Source organism: Podarcis tiliguerta (assembly GCF_965153285.1).
Source record: "Podarcis tiliguerta genome assembly, chromosome: 1".
Taxonomy (NCBI): Eukaryota; Metazoa; Chordata; class Lepidosauria; order Squamata; family Lacertidae; genus Podarcis; species Podarcis tiliguerta.
In genome coordinates, this window is record NC_139534.1 from 103,686,029 (window position 1) to 103,702,142 (window position 16,114).

Here is a 16,114-nt window from a genome sequence, read left to right on the forward strand (position 1 = left end):
GGGAAATGCCCCAATAGCCACATGGGCACTTTGACAAATGGGAGGGGCTGTGCACTTGTCAATTTCAAAGTAAGAATTGTGACAACACTTAGAATGCACTCCCAACTCTTTCTTTGCAGCTTGGCTGGATTAAGTCAAAGAATGTCACTTTTTTTTTTTGCAACCTATTTTTTTGCAACCTATATAGTATCCTATCAATGAGAGCTGAAAATAAAATCGTCACAAGTGACCCCTTGAGAAATACAGCATTTAAATCTAATTTAATACAGTGTTTGTTCACAGTTGTTTTGGCAAGGCAGTATCAACCAGAGTGTTTTATCTAAATTTATTTTACTGTCTTTGTAGTTGATTGAAATACGGAGAAGAATGGAATCCTTAGAAAATGAAGCAAAGTCTATTCAAATGCAAGTAGCTGAAGTAAGCCAATCTTTAGATATTAATGTAAATGTTTCATCATGCACCACAGCAAAATCTTGGACCTCACTGTCAACATTTTTCATTAGTCTTGAACACAAGTTCTTTATGTCTGCTCTGTTTAGACATTTCTTTCTTGTAAACAAATTGAATTCCTCTTGGTTTGCCATTGTTGTTGTTGTTGTTTAGTCGTTTAGTCGTGTCCGACTCTTCGTGACCCCGTGGACCAGATCACGCCAGGCACTCCTGTCTTCTGGTTTGCCATTAGGTTTGCCTATTTCTGCAGTAATTTGGCATTCTAGTAGGAGAATTCAGGACTTTTAATTTATTTCAACATTGCAAATAATTTAAGCCAAAGTAATATTTTGCCTTGTACGTTCTCCAGAGCAGTTATGCAGCAGTGATATCAGTGGGGGGACAGGACCTCCACAAGCTGCTGCTGTGCCATTGGCAACCAGATTCCATTGTTGTCACTTAGAACACAGGGTGTACACACAGCGTCACTAGTGCTGTTTGACAGGTGGAACTGTGTCTTGTCATATTAGTCAGTGGAGAAAGCCCTGCTTGCTTATTTTATTTTTCATTAAACTACCTTTCAAAAATCAACATGCAGAGTTAAATGAATGACTCACAGCTTTAGAACCCCAGACCATTGAGAGGTTTTTGGTGCACAGATCACATGCCTATGATATATATAATTTACTGCTGCTGAAGGTGGGATGCTGGGATTGCATGCATCTATGCCCCAGATTCACAGGATTGCCAGATGAGCAGAAAGATTCGTACCTGTTGTTTATTTTGGAGAGCATCGTGTGTTTGGCAGGTGAAAGGTGGGTTCTGTGAACATAGTTCTCTGTGCCCTCATCCACAGTATATCTTAGTGAGTATCACTCAATGGAACATAATTTTATGATACGGTATTAGGATTGATTGTAACAAGTCTAATGCCTAAAGGAATTGAGAGAAATAACAAAAAATGTACATGCGATTCTATGTATTTTTGTATATACTTATATTAGCAGCTTCACTGTGCTTTATTTCACTTAGGCCAAGTCCACATTAAAAGTATATGAGATCAACAGAGAGAGATTGAAAACTTCTGTCCAAGATGCAATAGCTGAAAACAACCAACTTCATGAAAGTGAAAAACAGGTATATTATTTACACTGTGTAGTTTTATAGAGTGCCTTTTAGGAACACTGTATCCTCACTTTAGAATAATTTGTGATTTTTAATATTGTTAAGGCTCCGGTTTAAATTATTATGTAGTTTAATGAAAGTTGGAGGGAAAGTGTGATAGCCCACAGACTGCTATAATTTTTGTGACTTTGCCTTCCATGGGGTAAATCAGTTGCAACTTCAATGAGTGGTTTGATGTTCCGAGCTGCTTGGCATTTCAGTGCATTTATTAGGACACAGGCCTTTTGGCGGGGTGTGTGTGTGTGGTTCAATTGCTTCCTTTCCATCAGAGTGGTTGGATGCTCTTTGGTCTTGGAGGGTGTGTTTCCTTCAGAACTCTCTCTTTGTCTTCCCTATAGACGCTTTTCTAGGTTGATGTGCCTGGGGCAATGTCAGCACAGTATTTCTGAGCTACTATCTCAGTCAGCTTTTAATAACTTGTCTTGCCGCAGATTGGATCCACCTCATATTTCCAGCTTGGGGATGATTAATCATAGGCTTGGGTTGCATTCTGGTAGCATGAAAGCTGGACTTGTTCCACATAGTTAGGTTTTATACTTTAAATCTCTAGCTCTATATTGGCCAGAACATTCTGAGTTATATCGTGTTGTGTCTCAAGCTGATGGGAAGTTCTTTGCTCCAGTAGAGCCTTCCATCAGCGGAATGGGAAGGAAGGCAGTTTTGTTGATTTCCCTTCCTCCCTGCAGACCCCTTCTGCCCTCTTAAACTGTTCTAAGGGCTTCCCGCCACCCAACCATTCTGAAGCAGATTTCGCAGGGCAGGTTTAAAAAATTGCCTCCCTTCCTGTTCCACTGATGGAAGGTCCTGTCAGATCAAAAAGTTTTTTATTAGTGTGCAAGTCACAATTGGATGCAACCTTATATATTCCCCATGCTTTTTTAAAACAGAAAAAGTTCAATAAACATGATTTTAGATTTCATGTATAGCAAAAGAACAGCTGTCAAAAATTAGAACATATGAAATGTCAGTTAAAATACAAAATATTCAGCTCAATGAATTTTGCTGTATGTATTGTTAAGAATTTAGGCCAGACCTTTTAGAATTAAATATTATGAAATTCTAATAACTGGTTGGTATAAATTAAGTACTGAACTTTCTAACTTTTGTTTCCAGCTCTTAAAAGAAGCTGAAGGACAGAGTGAACAATTAAGTGAGTTAAATGAGCAAGCAAAAATGTTAGAAACCTCAAAAGCAGGTATGGAGGAGACTCTTAAAAACAAAGAAAGTCAAGTCAAGGTAAAATTAAAGATTTATTTATTATACTTATATCCCAACTTTTTTCTCAAAGGATGGTTCTCCTACAACAACCTTGTGAAGTAGATTAGGCTGAAAGGCAGGGACCGGCCCAAGGTCACTCAGTGACTTTCCTGACCGAATGGGGGTTTGAAACCTGGTTTCCCAGGTCTTAGTCTAACACTTTAACCACTACACGCTGGTTGCGGCTCTTGCTTTACTTTATTCATATGGACATGTCTGAATTCTGTGCATGCCTAATGTCGCCTGGCACGCAGGGGGAAATTTGTTATTTATTTTGGGGCTCTTATCGCGGGAAGACTGCATCACATTTTAAAACAGCAGGAAGAGATCTTGAATTCTAGGGGGGAGAGAGAAAGAAAGAAAGAAAGAAAGAAAGAAAGGGGAAATTCCAGGAGTTGCAAGAGAACCAGTTTTATTATGTATATAATTCCCTCCCTCCACCCCACCCCCAAAGTATTTCTTGGTGTGCTGCAAAACCCTGCCACTCAACAGCAGCTTGCACTCCTCCCTTTGGGAATATTTGGAGAGATGCAGATGCTTCCCTCAGGCATTGATAACACTGCTTGGAACTGTGGTTGCCTTGTAGCTTCATTGATTCCTATGGGAGCCACTGGTGCAAAGCTCTAGGAGGGAGCATGGTAGACTGGTATGTTTGGCAAGTTGCTAAGCCCTTTTTAATTGGCTGAGCTGTAGGGTTATCTGCTTAAACTTCTTGGAGTCTTCCCTCCTCTCATATCAAGCATTCCATTTGTGTAAGTGAATGGGAGAAAAGGCCTAGGCAGAAAACTAGGGCCATAATATTTCACTGATTTCTTTAGGCAGCTATCTACATCCCTCCAAATTCCTCAAAGGGCAATTTCCAAATAGCTTTAGTGGAGGTTCAGGTGCCTTTTCAGAGACCATGGAAGCTAGTGGTCAGATACAGATTTGCAGTGCTGGATAGAGAGAAAAATCTGCCTGCAACTTTACTTGGGGTTCTGGAATTCTACTTGTATTGAGTTTGCAGGAGGTCTAGCTACCACACTAATGCATGCTGTTGTGTAAGTTTTTCTCTTAGAAGTAGTCCACATGGAAAAGGAACTATTCCTGAAAAAAACACTCAATATGAAAATACTGTTAAACGTTCAATAGGTTTATTGAATATATATGAAATGAATAAAATCATGAATTTGCTTGTGAAGAGCCAAGGACTCATTTGTGCATCTTGTCTTATAAATATGGTATAGTCACTGACAGAGTGCTTGTTGAAGATGAAAGACTGGAGCTGTACATTAGATGAACATGCTGCTGCTGAAGACAACCATTGGGATAATGATATAAAGACTGAAACAGAAAATGGGGAGCACTTGGGTAAATCATTATTCATTTCCTACGGAAAGGGAAAGAAAAGAGAAATGATTTCATTTTCAAATTCTAGAATTGTCACCTGTTCTCCTCCTTAATATGTGTGAATCAACTACATACAAGGAATTAAACAATATCTATAGCATAGGTATTAATAGGCAATAGCTTGTTGCATTCAGTGCATTAAGTGGATTTTCACCAAAGCTTTATGTTGACATATGCTAGATTTCTCTGTGCTGCAGCCGACTGCTCAATGTAACCCCTGAAGTTAAAAAACTTAGAAAAAGACAATCCAAGTTGTTGAGACTCTAACCCTAGGATAACTTAGCAAAGCACAAACTGGTCTGACAACCACTGCTCGTTCTTGTCCTTAGCCTGAGGATAAGTAGCCCATATGAAAAGGTCATGGAACTTAATTAAGCCTGAGGAGTGTAATTCTCGCATTGGATTGATTACACATTTCAAACGCATTTCAGAAAAACTGCTTCTGTAAAGCACGGTTAGATGAATAATGTCCCTATCCCCTCCCTCTCAAACTCACTGCTTCTTACAAACAATACAACTGTTTTTAAAAATTGGGCAAAAGAAATCTTTCCCACTTAAAAAGCAATACTGTGTTTTATAAATAAATAACAAAAGAAAAGGTTTTCTGTGATTTGTTGGTTTTTTCACCTTCTCTTCTTTTCCCTTAAACAGATGATCAGGAAAAACGAACTGTAAAGAAGTTGATTTATGCTGCGAAGGTAATACACTAATACTGTGATTATTTTCTTTACTGGTTTATAAAAACTTTTTTGGGGGGTGGGGGGAATTAAAGCAATAAAAAAAAATTCATCAGAAAATATCTGCAAGCTTTTTTGGAATGATAGGATCCAGAGTTGCCCTTCTGTGAATGGAAGAGTTTATTTCATGTATGAAGTGGGCTGAGTTTGAACTGAGACCCACTACTGGAGAAGGAAAAGAGACAATTTTAAATGATTTTTCAATTTCTGCTGTCTACTGTACCACCTCCCACACTGTCCCAGAGGGGCTGATGAGAGAAGGAGGAATCGCTGAAATTTGCCTCCACCAGCAGATGCAGCCTATGTGCGGAGTCCTGCTCATAAGAACTCTGGATTCTAGCCAAAGAATTATTTTAATGGTGTGCCTCTTTAGTATATATGGTGCAGTGGGGGGCTCCCACTGCTTAACTATTGCCAGGGCTCTGATGTATGTGTGATGGAGGCAAGGGGGTTGGAGACTGACCCAGGAGCGTGGCTCCCCAGTGATTTATGGTGTTTGGTGCCACCTGTGAGGCAGGAGCAAGGGCAGGGGGGAGAGGAGAGGAAGGGTTGGAGGAGTCAGAGACAGAAGTGGGGGCGCAGGACACGGAAGCGGAGAAAGAGGCTGTTCAGGTGGGGGGCAGGCTGGTACAATCCCTGCCATCCCCTGCTCTGCTGTTTTTTAGAACCAGGAGATGCTTCAAGAGGGAAGAGCAGCAACAACATTTGCGCAGGAAAAGTCTCTGGTTGCGTGTGTGCACTCCCATCAGAGGAGGGCACATAATTCTGGGGGGGGGGGGGGGGGCTAGCCCCACTGTTGCTTTAACTCATTAAAGAAGTAAGCATCAACCAATTGCCTTCTTTGGCTAGGTGGGTGCAGGAGAAGTATAGAATGCTTCCTGGCTTTGCCTTGGCACATGATTTTGATTTACAATGGGTGCACAACCTCCCTTTAGGTACCTACTGTTTTTGCTGTGACATATTCTTGGTGTGGGGGACGCGGGTGGCGCTGTGGGTAAAAGCCTCAGCGCCTAGGGCTTGCCGATCGAAAGGTCGGCGGTTCGAATCCCCGCGGCGGGGTGCGCTCCCGTTGCTCGGTCCCAGCGCCTGCCAACCTAGCAGTTCGAAAGCAAGTAGATAAATAGGGTGCAAGTAGATAAATAGGGACCGCTTACTGGCGGGAAGGTAAACGGCGTTTCCGTGAGCTGCGCTGGCTCGCCAGATGCGGCTTTGTCACGCTGGCCACGTGACCCGGAAGTGTCTCCGGACAGCGCTGGCCCCTGGCCTCTTAAGTGAGATGGGCGCACAACCCTAGAGTCTGTCAAGACTGGCCCGTACGGGCAGGGGTACCTTTACCTTTTTTATTCTTGGTGTAGTGTAGTGATGTTATCGTTCTGTTTATTTTAAATGGCTGTTTTAATGATATACTATGTGAAACCAGTTTCTGTTGTAGTTTGGAGGAATGGTGGGTTGGGGGGGGGGTGGAAATCAAATACATAAATAAGCATTGCAGCCAGAAAGTGATCCAGAACTAGATAAAGGTTTGTTTTAGAAGTGCAAAAGTACATTAGTAGCTTCTTTTGCAATTATGATTTGAAATAATTTATCTTTTTTCTTTGATATAGCTAAATGCTTGTCTAAAATCTATGGAATCAGAAGTAAATCAAATCTGTTCAAAGCTAACAGATGAAAACAAAGCAAAAGAGGAACTTGCAGGTAATGATGAATTCTTGATTTTTAATTATTATTATTTTAAAAGGAAGAAGAAAGCTGTTTTCCATTAAAGTTTAGGAAAATCTTTACTTTTAACTGAATGAAGCTGTAAAGATAATTAGAAATCTCTTAAATGATCAGGGTTCACTGAAGTATAAGGTATCTTGGAAAAAACCATGAAAACGAAGAATTCAGTTTTTACAAGACACCAAAGAAGGCACCAAAAACCAAACCCAAAACCTGGATTTCTATGCATTACATTGCCATTATCTTAGTAGATTGAGATGCGGGGCTTGTTAGCTGGGAAACTGTTGATGCTGACGTGTGGTATTAGTATTAAAAAGGATTCTATTTAGCTATGGTAAAGCTGTTCTGTGCCTTATTTCCCTCCTGTCTGCGCCTCAGCCCATTTGGTCCAAACATGTTTGTCCTGTGAAGGAAATCAGAACAAAATTTGGTCCACAAATCCATGTGAAAGGGGGGGAAATGTATCCTTTTAGTGGGATTTCAAAGCATTTTTCAAAGTGACTGGAGTTATTGTACAGGGACATAATGAGGTTTTACATCTCTTCCAAAATCCTTCAGAAATCATTTTTCTTTTCAGCGTTAGAATACTGCATTCAGTCTTCAATATTTGTTTCCTTTATCGTATGGGTTTAACATATCAGTTAATTGTAATGAACTCTTAATTGTGACAGAACGCATTGAAAATCTACAAAAGGAACATGTCACGTTGCATTCTGAAAATACACAGTTTGAAAGCGAAGTTCAGAAGCTTCAGCAAAAGCTTAAAGTCATGACTGAGCTGTATCAAGAAAATGAAATGAACCTTCACAGGTATTGGTAGTGGTCGATTTGTTGCTTGATACATGAATCTTTGTTTAGATAACAGAAAAAGGATGTTATATGTAACTTGAGCCTGCCATGTTTCTTCGACAATTATACCCTTGTCCTGACACTGGGACCTTGCTGCCACTTCTTGGTCTATTTGCTTACTACTTCATATGGTTTATAATACTGTGTTTTTAGACAACTCCCAAGCATTTTGGATTGATGTGACCCTCTTGACCTTTTCTTTCAACTTCCTTTTTACCAATCCCCTCATTTTGGGGGTGTTCCCTCTTTCATAGCCAAATGGGACTGTGCTGGATTTTCTTGGCCATTTTCATGTATGTGCATGAATAGCACTATGGCTACTTTACTTAACTGGCTTGCAACACTTACATCTTGTACCAAGTTCTGTGCACCACTCAAGATAAAAATCCAGGCTTGCCGTCCCTCTGGTTGGTTCTATGACACAGTCATTTAGGATATCTAGGTAATTTACTGCTTTGTCATGGCTGGAACACATATGTAGCCAGTCTGTATGATGCTAGTTGAAGTCACCCATAACTGCAGCATTCCCTCTTTTGGATTCTTTCTTGATTTCATTCTTTTATCTTAAGATCCCCTGAGCATTTTGATCATGGGGGTGTTAGCACTTAATCAGTACTAAATTTCTCTTGGGGACCAGTTACTATTGTTAGCAGATATTTACTGGCAAGCTCTTCACAAATCATTTTTCAGAGCTACTGGTACAACCTTCAAGGAATAAACTTGGCAAGTTCTGCTATAGACCAGTACTATGCATGTTTGCTCTGAACCCTCAGTGAGGGTGGTGCTGTGTTGAACATTCTGTCTGCTCATGTGTTGCAGCTTGCCAGATGGAATGATCTCTCTTCTCCTACCCACATGCAATGTTGTCTCCATCCCTAGCCAATTTGCATGGGGGTGGGGTGGGCAGAAGCCCCATTTGCACGGGGCTTCTACTGACAGCGATTGTTAGCTGATGCACACCTTGAGAAGCCCTCTAAGTATGCACAGGGTGGCACAACCTTTAATGTACTGAAGATTTTAACACCATTTTTATTGTTGCTTATGCTGCTTATAATTAAGGATCAGGCTACTAGGGCAAATGGAAATTACTGTACGTGCCAGTGTTTGTTTTTATGAAATGAGCTTCAGCTTTTTGTGGATGTTTTCTTAAGATGACTAGAAAACAGTTGAGTTGTGGCTAATGAAAGGCTTTGTTTCTTTTATTTTTCAAAGGAAATTAACTGTCGAAGAAAAAGATCGTTTGCAGAAAGAAGAAAAGCTTTCCAAAGTTGATGAGACAATCAGTCATGCTGCTGAAGAAGTGAACCGTTATCGGTAACTATGGATTTCATTTGGTATTTTCCTCTGTTGAATGAACAAAATTCAGTGGAGAATTAGACCTAGCATCTTGAAACTTCTGAAAAATCAGAGGAGTCGTATGGAGTAGTACCTCAAGTCAGTGAAGCCCCATTACAGTAATCACAACTGACTGAATCCCCTTCTCATAGTGTTTTAGGTGGAGAGAGTGGTTATCATAGGCCTGGATTTGAATGTATCTTCCTTGAGTAGAAAGGCAATTCACCAGATTTTGCTGCTTTCCTCCATCCTGCTGGAGCCCACTGTGTCCCATCCCACCTGAATTCTAGATGATCCCTTCATCCTAAGGAGCCAGGAAAGCCCTGTTACGTAACTGGAGTTCTGCTCATGCTTCTCCCACCCAGAGCTTCCCCTAAGGGGCAGGCAGCTTTAAGGTAGCTTTGCAGAGCTTGTGGGTCTTGACAGTCACCAGATTGACTGGATAGGTTATCCCTTTTTTAAGGTGCTAGATATTCTAGTGTCCCTTCTGCATCAGTGGAGGAGGTCCTTCTGCATCAGTGTTCTAAACAAGGGCTTGTGGGAGTGGTTGGGTGCAGAGATGCCAAAGAGGGATGTCAAAACCGTCAGAATGGTCAGTTCTAGTGCTTTATTAAAAGAAAGGTGCAGACTTACAGCAAATCAGTCTGCTAGGTCTCCCAGCCTTTATGGGATTGACATTGAAGTACGGAGATGGCGGTCTGCACCCACACAAACATTCATACATTCTTTACAGACAAAGCAGAATACGTTTCTCGGCCAGGACTTCCCCATCACTCCACCTGATCAGATGAGGGCATAGGTGGCAAACACCCAAGTCTTACAGATAGTTGCCCTTTCTGGGCCCAGAACCCAGCACTCCAAGCCTACCGATAAGGATAGCATCACAGCAAGCAAATTAGCTTATAGCAAAACAAGTGAATATAAACATATATGAGCTCATTGCTACAGCTGCCAGTTAATTGTGGGGTTATCTTGACTACCAAGATGACATTTGCAGAGCTTCTGGAACAATTTGCCTTTGGTTTGACACAGCCAGGTTAATACCCTCCCCCAACCTTACAGGGCCTTGTAAATTAATGTAGGCTGCTAAGCTTCAATTGGAAGAGACCCCATTCAATTCCAGTTTTGTCTCTTTCACAACAACAGAATTTTGCAGGCAGCTTGACAAAAGGGAATAGTTCTGCAGGCAGGTTCCAATCTGCTTCAAAGGCTATCTTGTTCTTGCCTAACTGGTGCTCTGCCTTCTGCTTCAGTAGGGCTCCCAGTTACATTAGGTTTGGGGTTGTTGCTTTTTTTTAATGACATACTTTTCAATGTTTCTTAAGGTGTTGTGATAATATCTGGTGTGCAAAATTATCCTTGTATAATTCCATTACAGACAACGAGCAGAAGAACTAGAAGAAGAACTGAAAAAAACAGTTCACTCTTATGAGAATCTGGTATTTATATATACATTGTTTTCTAAATTAGTACATGTGCTATGTTTACTATGACTGATTTCAGTTGGGTTTACTTGAAAGTATGCTTGCTTAGGATTTCAGCATTATAGCATGATCCTAAGCATGTTTACTCAGAAGCAGTCCTTTTTTTCTTAAAAAAATGTTTAGGGGTACTCTCATTTTGACTCAAGAAAATCACCGTTTTGTAATTCAAATTGGGGAAAATAAATACAGTAAATGGACAAAAGTACAAAGATTCACAAAATGTTTAGGGGTATGCATACCGCTGCGTCCCCCTATAAAAAAAGCACCGCTCAAAAGTAAAATTCAGTTCAATTAAATTTGCTCCCAGACAAGTGTATAGCAGACTGAGGCCTTGTTGTTATTATTTTTATTAATAACATATATCTTAAATGCAGCATCTCTCACCTTTAAAAGTTTATTGACTTTGACGACAGGCGAGGAATGTATCCAGTGGGCTAGATCCAAAACTTCCCCACCTCTGTGGGCCATTTTGATAAGTGGATGGGGTTGCCCATATGTCAGTCCATGATGGCCCATGACATCAGGTGATACAACACAAAAGCACATCAAGTGAACTCCCATTCCTTCCTTCGCAGGTACGGCTTTTCAACTGAAGCAGTGGCTGCGAAGGAACATTCTACTTTTGCAGACATGGCTCATCTTTGAGTCACGGCAGCAAAGGGAAATTTCTGTTTGTGATTTGCTCCTTTTTGCATTTGGCACCATTTTCTTTCTACAGGAGGAGTACCTCTGCTGAGTTTAGTCGTAGCTTAGCATTACACACGAACCACATATCCTGGTTTAAAACAAGCTGTTTTAGTTTCTAAATAAGCCAACTTCAAACCATGTGTGAACCCAGCCAGTGCTATGTATTTAAGTACTCAAGATGTTAGTTTATGTTTGATCAAAAGCATGCCAGATCATTTGCCAGCCCTCTCTCAACTCCTTGTGGAGACATCTAAGGCCCACCATGCATGAATAGGAGTGGGATGGGGGAATTCTTGTGTCAATTCTTTCCTCTTCCTCCTCTTTGGTTTCTGAGGCACACAGCTGAGAAACAGAGGCATGCTAGTATCTGTCCAGATGGCATTCCTCTCTTGTGCCCGAGACACTTTCATTGGGGTAAAATCGTGGGAACGTAAAAAACAACGATCTTGTTTGCTGTTGTGGATGAACTTGGCAAGAAAGAAGTGGAGATAAGAGAAGAAACAATAGGGGAAAATGTGGGAAATGAGAGGAGGAGTGAGCAAGCAAAAGCACTGCAGGGCAATGTGAGAGAAAAACAGTATTGAGGAGGGCAGAGGGACCTGTGGAATGGAGGTACAACAGAGATAAACATTATGGAGTGGGGAAAGGAGAGAGATTAATAGAAGGTGGGTGTGGAGAGAAAGTGAATTGCCATATACAGTGGTACCTCTGGATGCGAACAGGATCCGTTCTGGAGCCCCGTTCGCATCCTGAAGCGAACTCAACCTGTGTCTGCGTGGGTTGCGATTCGCCGCTTCTGCGCATTCATGTGACGCCATTTTGAGCGTCTGCGCGTGCGCAAGCGGCGGAACCCAGAAGTAACGCGCTCCGTTCCTTCTGGGTCGCCGCAGAGCACAACCCGAAAATACTCCTCTCGAAGCTACTTCAACCCAAGGTATGGCTGTACTTTCCCACAAGTCATGTGCTAACGTGGCTCTTTGGAATTAAAAAAATGCATTTTGCCTTTCAGACTGTGATTTGAGTTCTGCACCTGTGAACTAATGTGGAATTCTCTTTTAACAGGTTAAGTCCCATGAGCAGAAAGCTCATGATAACTGGGTAAGTTGCAAATGCTAAAAACTTGCCAGCCTTTCTGAAAAGTGTGATGCTTTCAAAAGGGGCAAAGGCATTTTTATTACTTTATTTTAAAATATTTGTATGCTGCCTTTGAGAGATTCACCTGGATCTTTCTAATACACTCATTTGCCCCTTGCTCTGCAGCTGTCCCAAAACAACTGTTAGACTGCTCCTTTGAACTCCCCACGTTTAGCCATTATGCTGGGTAAATTGACAAAAGTTGTTTTGAAGGTTTTCTGTGAGCTGCTATAAATCCCGATGTGCACCTGGATGCTGCTACCCCACCCCGTTTGTTATCTTTTTCATTTACTGACCACCAGCTCCCGATTTTTAAATTATATTTTATAGGGCCTTTTAAACTTGCTCTCTTTAAATAAGTGTATTCTATCTCCTCTGATAAAGTCTGGTGCTATTGCTCAGTTGTAGGATTAGCTGCAGGGCTCTGTGTGCTGTTCAGTGGCAGAATTTGTGGCAGTTCAAGTTGTGTTTGGAGAAAAGCCACTTTGCAATGCACTTCAGAAAGAACTTTTTCAGGGCAGAGGAACAATGGAGAAAGGGGGAAAAGCTTCCTATGCCCCTTGGTTCAGAATTGTAGGACCATAAAAATACTCCTTTTCATTAGTACCAGTAAAAAATTGGTGGGGTAAAACCAGTGCATTTTTCCTTTAAAAAATGTTTAGGGGTACTCTCATTTTGACTCAAGAAAATCTCCATTTTATTGTTCAAATCGGGGAAAATAAATACAGTAAATGGTCACAATTACAAAGATTCACAAAATGTTTAGGGGTATGCATACCCCTTCGTCCTCCCAGAAAAAAATCACTGGATAAATCTAAGTTACCTCAAAAAGTACAAGCTTAGGACAGGAAAAGACTATATCAATATGAGCCCATGGATGCTGTGCCCAGTTTCCTCAATGTCTTATGGAATCTTTTTTTATAGTAACAGTAAATCCCTTCTTGTAAAAATAAATCCTTCCAAACCCAATGCCAATTTTAAAATGTTTGCAACACTCTCCTGGCCTTGTTTCAATGCCATTTTAATAAATACTTTGGCTGTTTTTGCGGCTCTTATCTAAGAATAAAACAGTCCTCTGATAACATCGCAGTAATGGAGAACAAAATGTGATTGCAAAACCCATCTTTTACACAAGACAAAAAATAAACCCCACCCCTCTCTTTCCCGTTCTAAGGCACTCCAATTTTATGAAGAGATTCACACAAACGGAATCCAAGGCTTATCCATATGAAAGCTTCCTCCAGAGCTTGAATTGGCATGGACCTCTAAAACAGATGGGAAGGGAAAATGTCCCAGCTAGGATTGAGGGCTTGCTCAACAACCATTGGGTGGGATTCAGTTAGTGAAGCCCCTGCACAGAGACTCCGCACCCCTTCAAACTGGCTTGGGTGGCAGGTCGGAGAACTGGAATGGTTCCTGGGGACCGTTCCATCTGGCAAGCCAAACTGCTTGCCCTGATGGAACGATCAGAAGAGCGCAACCTTGAATTCCTGCCATTAGTTTGATCTGTACTAATCCTGCTAGATTTGGAGTAGCTAACATCATGCTTCTAGATGTTCTAGTTACAGGTAGGTAGCCGTGTTGGTCTGCTGTAGTCGAAACAAAATAACAAAATTCCTTCCAGTAGCACCTTAGAGACCAACTAAGTTTGTCATTGGTATGAGCTTTCGTGTGCATGCACAACTGTTGGTATCTGAAGAAGTGTGCATGCACACAAAAGCTCATACTGATAACAAACTTAGTTGGTCTCTAAGGTGCTACTGGAAGGAATTTTGTTATTTTACTTCTAGATGTTGTTAGACTACACAGAGAGCCAGTGTGGTGTAGTGGTTAAGAACAGTAGACTTGTAATCTGGTGAACCGGGTTCGCTTTCCCGCTCCTCCACATGCAGCTGCTGGGTGACCTTGGGCTAGTCACACTTCTCTGAAGTCTCTTAGCCCCACTCACCTCACAGAGTGTTTGTTGTGGGGGAGGAAGGGAAAGGAGAATGTTAGCCGCTTTGAGACTCCTTCGGGTAGTGATAAAGCCGGATATCAAATCCAAACTCTTCTTCTACACTGCCCATCATCCCAGCCCTGTTGGCCATACTGATGGGCTGATGGATATTATAGACTTCCACATGGAGGGCAACATGTTGGCTACTCATAGTTTGTTTTCACCAGCTCAACAGCACCGTCTCTGTGTAAGTTGTGGGTGTCAGAGAGGGTGACATTTTAGTAGCTACTCAATCTAAGGAGCATGCTAATTAATCTCCAACTTTTATGGGCAAGAGAACGCCATCAGTATTCCATAGCTTCTTTGTCTGTTAGTACTCATTGGGTCAAATCGCTAGTGAATAAGAAAGATCAGGATATTTAAAAGCAGGCTTACTTAAACCCAGACCCATGATGGAGTCACAGTGGTCTAGCAGCTGCAAACTGCATTGAAATCAGCAGTCTTGCATTATGGTCTTTGCTCACAACAGGGGAGGGGTACTTTTAGCGTCATTTAAGCTGTTTCATAGGCTTTCCAATAGACTACTGTTCTAGGATAGGAGATAACAATGTGTGAACTTTCAACTGGAAATATTTCTTGTGCTTTAAGGAATAGCAGTATTTAACAAGAACTTTTATTTTTAAAGCTGGCAGCGCGGGCAGCTGAAAGGCACCTCAATGATATAAGAGAAGAAAATGCATACAGTAGACAAAAGTAAGCATAAAAATGTACATACTGAAGAACTTGATTTTGTTGACGTACTGTTGTCACTGAATAATGTGCTGTTGTGCAGTTACCATGTGACACCAGTGATCAGTTATGTGGGTTTTCTGGGGGGGGGGGGAATGATACATATGCACAGGCTGATGTGTGTCATCAGCACATTACAGTGGACGCTCGGGTTGCGAACGTGATTCGTGTGGGAGGCACTTTCGCAACCCGCAGTGCCGCGTCTGTGCATGCGCGGGTTGCAATTTGGCGCTTATGCACAATGCGTGATTTAGCGCTTATGCGCATGCATGAGCGCTGCAACCCAGAAGCAACCCGTTCCGGTACTTCCAGGTTTGGTGCAGTGCGCAACCCACAAACGCGCAACCTGAAGCATCTGTAACCAGAGGTATGACTGTAATGACAGTGTACTCCAAAACTCAGGATTTAACTTTCTGATTTAGCAATTAATGCCTGTAATCTATTTCATTAACTGATTTTTACCTTTTTCATCAGTTGATAAGTTGGTTTCTAGAAAAAAATAGGGAAGAAGTTAGTTTATTAACATGTTCTTCTTTCCTGTAGATTAACAGAAGCAGAATTTAAATTGGATCGTTTGGAAAAGGATCCTTATGCTCTTGAAATGCCAGTTAGGGCATTTGGCAGAGGTACAGTACTTTTAAAAATGTGCATCTTGTTGAAGTGTAAAAAGATCATGACTTCATTTATGTATAAAAGCATAGCTGGTCTTTATTCATGCAGGGATCATTTTTATTTCATTGACCTGTAGCAGCAACAGCATATAGTATTTTGATTCCCATTGTAATTTTTGTTCCTATTAACAATCTGTAGAGCATTTGAAAAATGACTCTAAATAAATGAGCATTATTTAAAATGACTTTTTTTAAAAATTCCATGACTGATAATGAAATCAGGAGGTTGACTTTTCTTTTGTCCCAAATTAGTTTTAAACCTAGGTGAGAAATGAACTATATGTCAGCCCATTAACTCTAACCTGTGAATTTTAGTATTTTGTTTTAACTGTTCCAGAGCACTCCCCATATGGACCCTCACCAATGGGCAGACCTTCATCTGAAACAAGAGCTTTTCTTTCCCCTCCAACCTTATTGGAGGGCCCCTTAAGATTTTCACCTGTGCTTCCAGGTGGTGGAGGAGGAAGAGGTACAATTCTTAAATTTGAAAACTTAACTTTCATGGATTCTCTC

At 41.2% G+C, this 16,114-nt stretch overlaps 1 protein-coding gene across 9 annotated transcripts in view; it reads left to right on the plus strand.

Annotated features, from left to right (window-relative positions):
• MIA2 (MIA SH3 domain ER export factor 2) overlaps positions 1-16,114 on the plus strand; it is a 55,144-nt gene that overhangs the window by 28,718 nt on the left and 10,312 nt on the right. For 8 of the 9 annotated variants that reach the window (XR_014514205.1, XM_083452178.1, XM_083452177.1 and 5 more), the window contains 13 exons: positions 346-417; positions 1,462-1,566; positions 2,728-2,850; positions 4,098-4,221; positions 4,912-4,958; positions 6,602-6,692; positions 7,388-7,526; positions 8,778-8,879; positions 10,279-10,339; positions 12,134-12,169; positions 14,827-14,894; positions 15,474-15,556; positions 15,939-16,070. Coding sequence is in view for 8 of the 9 variants with exons in the window: in XM_083452178.1 (XP_083308304.1) it covers positions 346-417; positions 1,462-1,566; positions 2,728-2,850; positions 4,098-4,221; positions 4,912-4,958; positions 6,602-6,692; positions 7,388-7,526; positions 8,778-8,879; positions 10,279-10,339; positions 12,134-12,169; positions 14,827-14,894; positions 15,474-15,556; positions 15,939-16,070 (1,183 nt within the window). In the remaining variant the exon portion in view is untranslated. The remainder of the gene's footprint in view (positions 1-345; positions 418-1,461; positions 1,567-2,727; positions 2,851-4,097; positions 4,222-4,911; positions 4,959-6,601; positions 6,693-7,387; positions 7,527-8,777; positions 8,880-10,278; positions 10,340-12,133; positions 12,170-14,826; positions 14,895-15,473; positions 15,557-15,938; positions 16,071-16,114) is intronic. The other variant, XM_083452180.1, reaches the window with a different exon arrangement.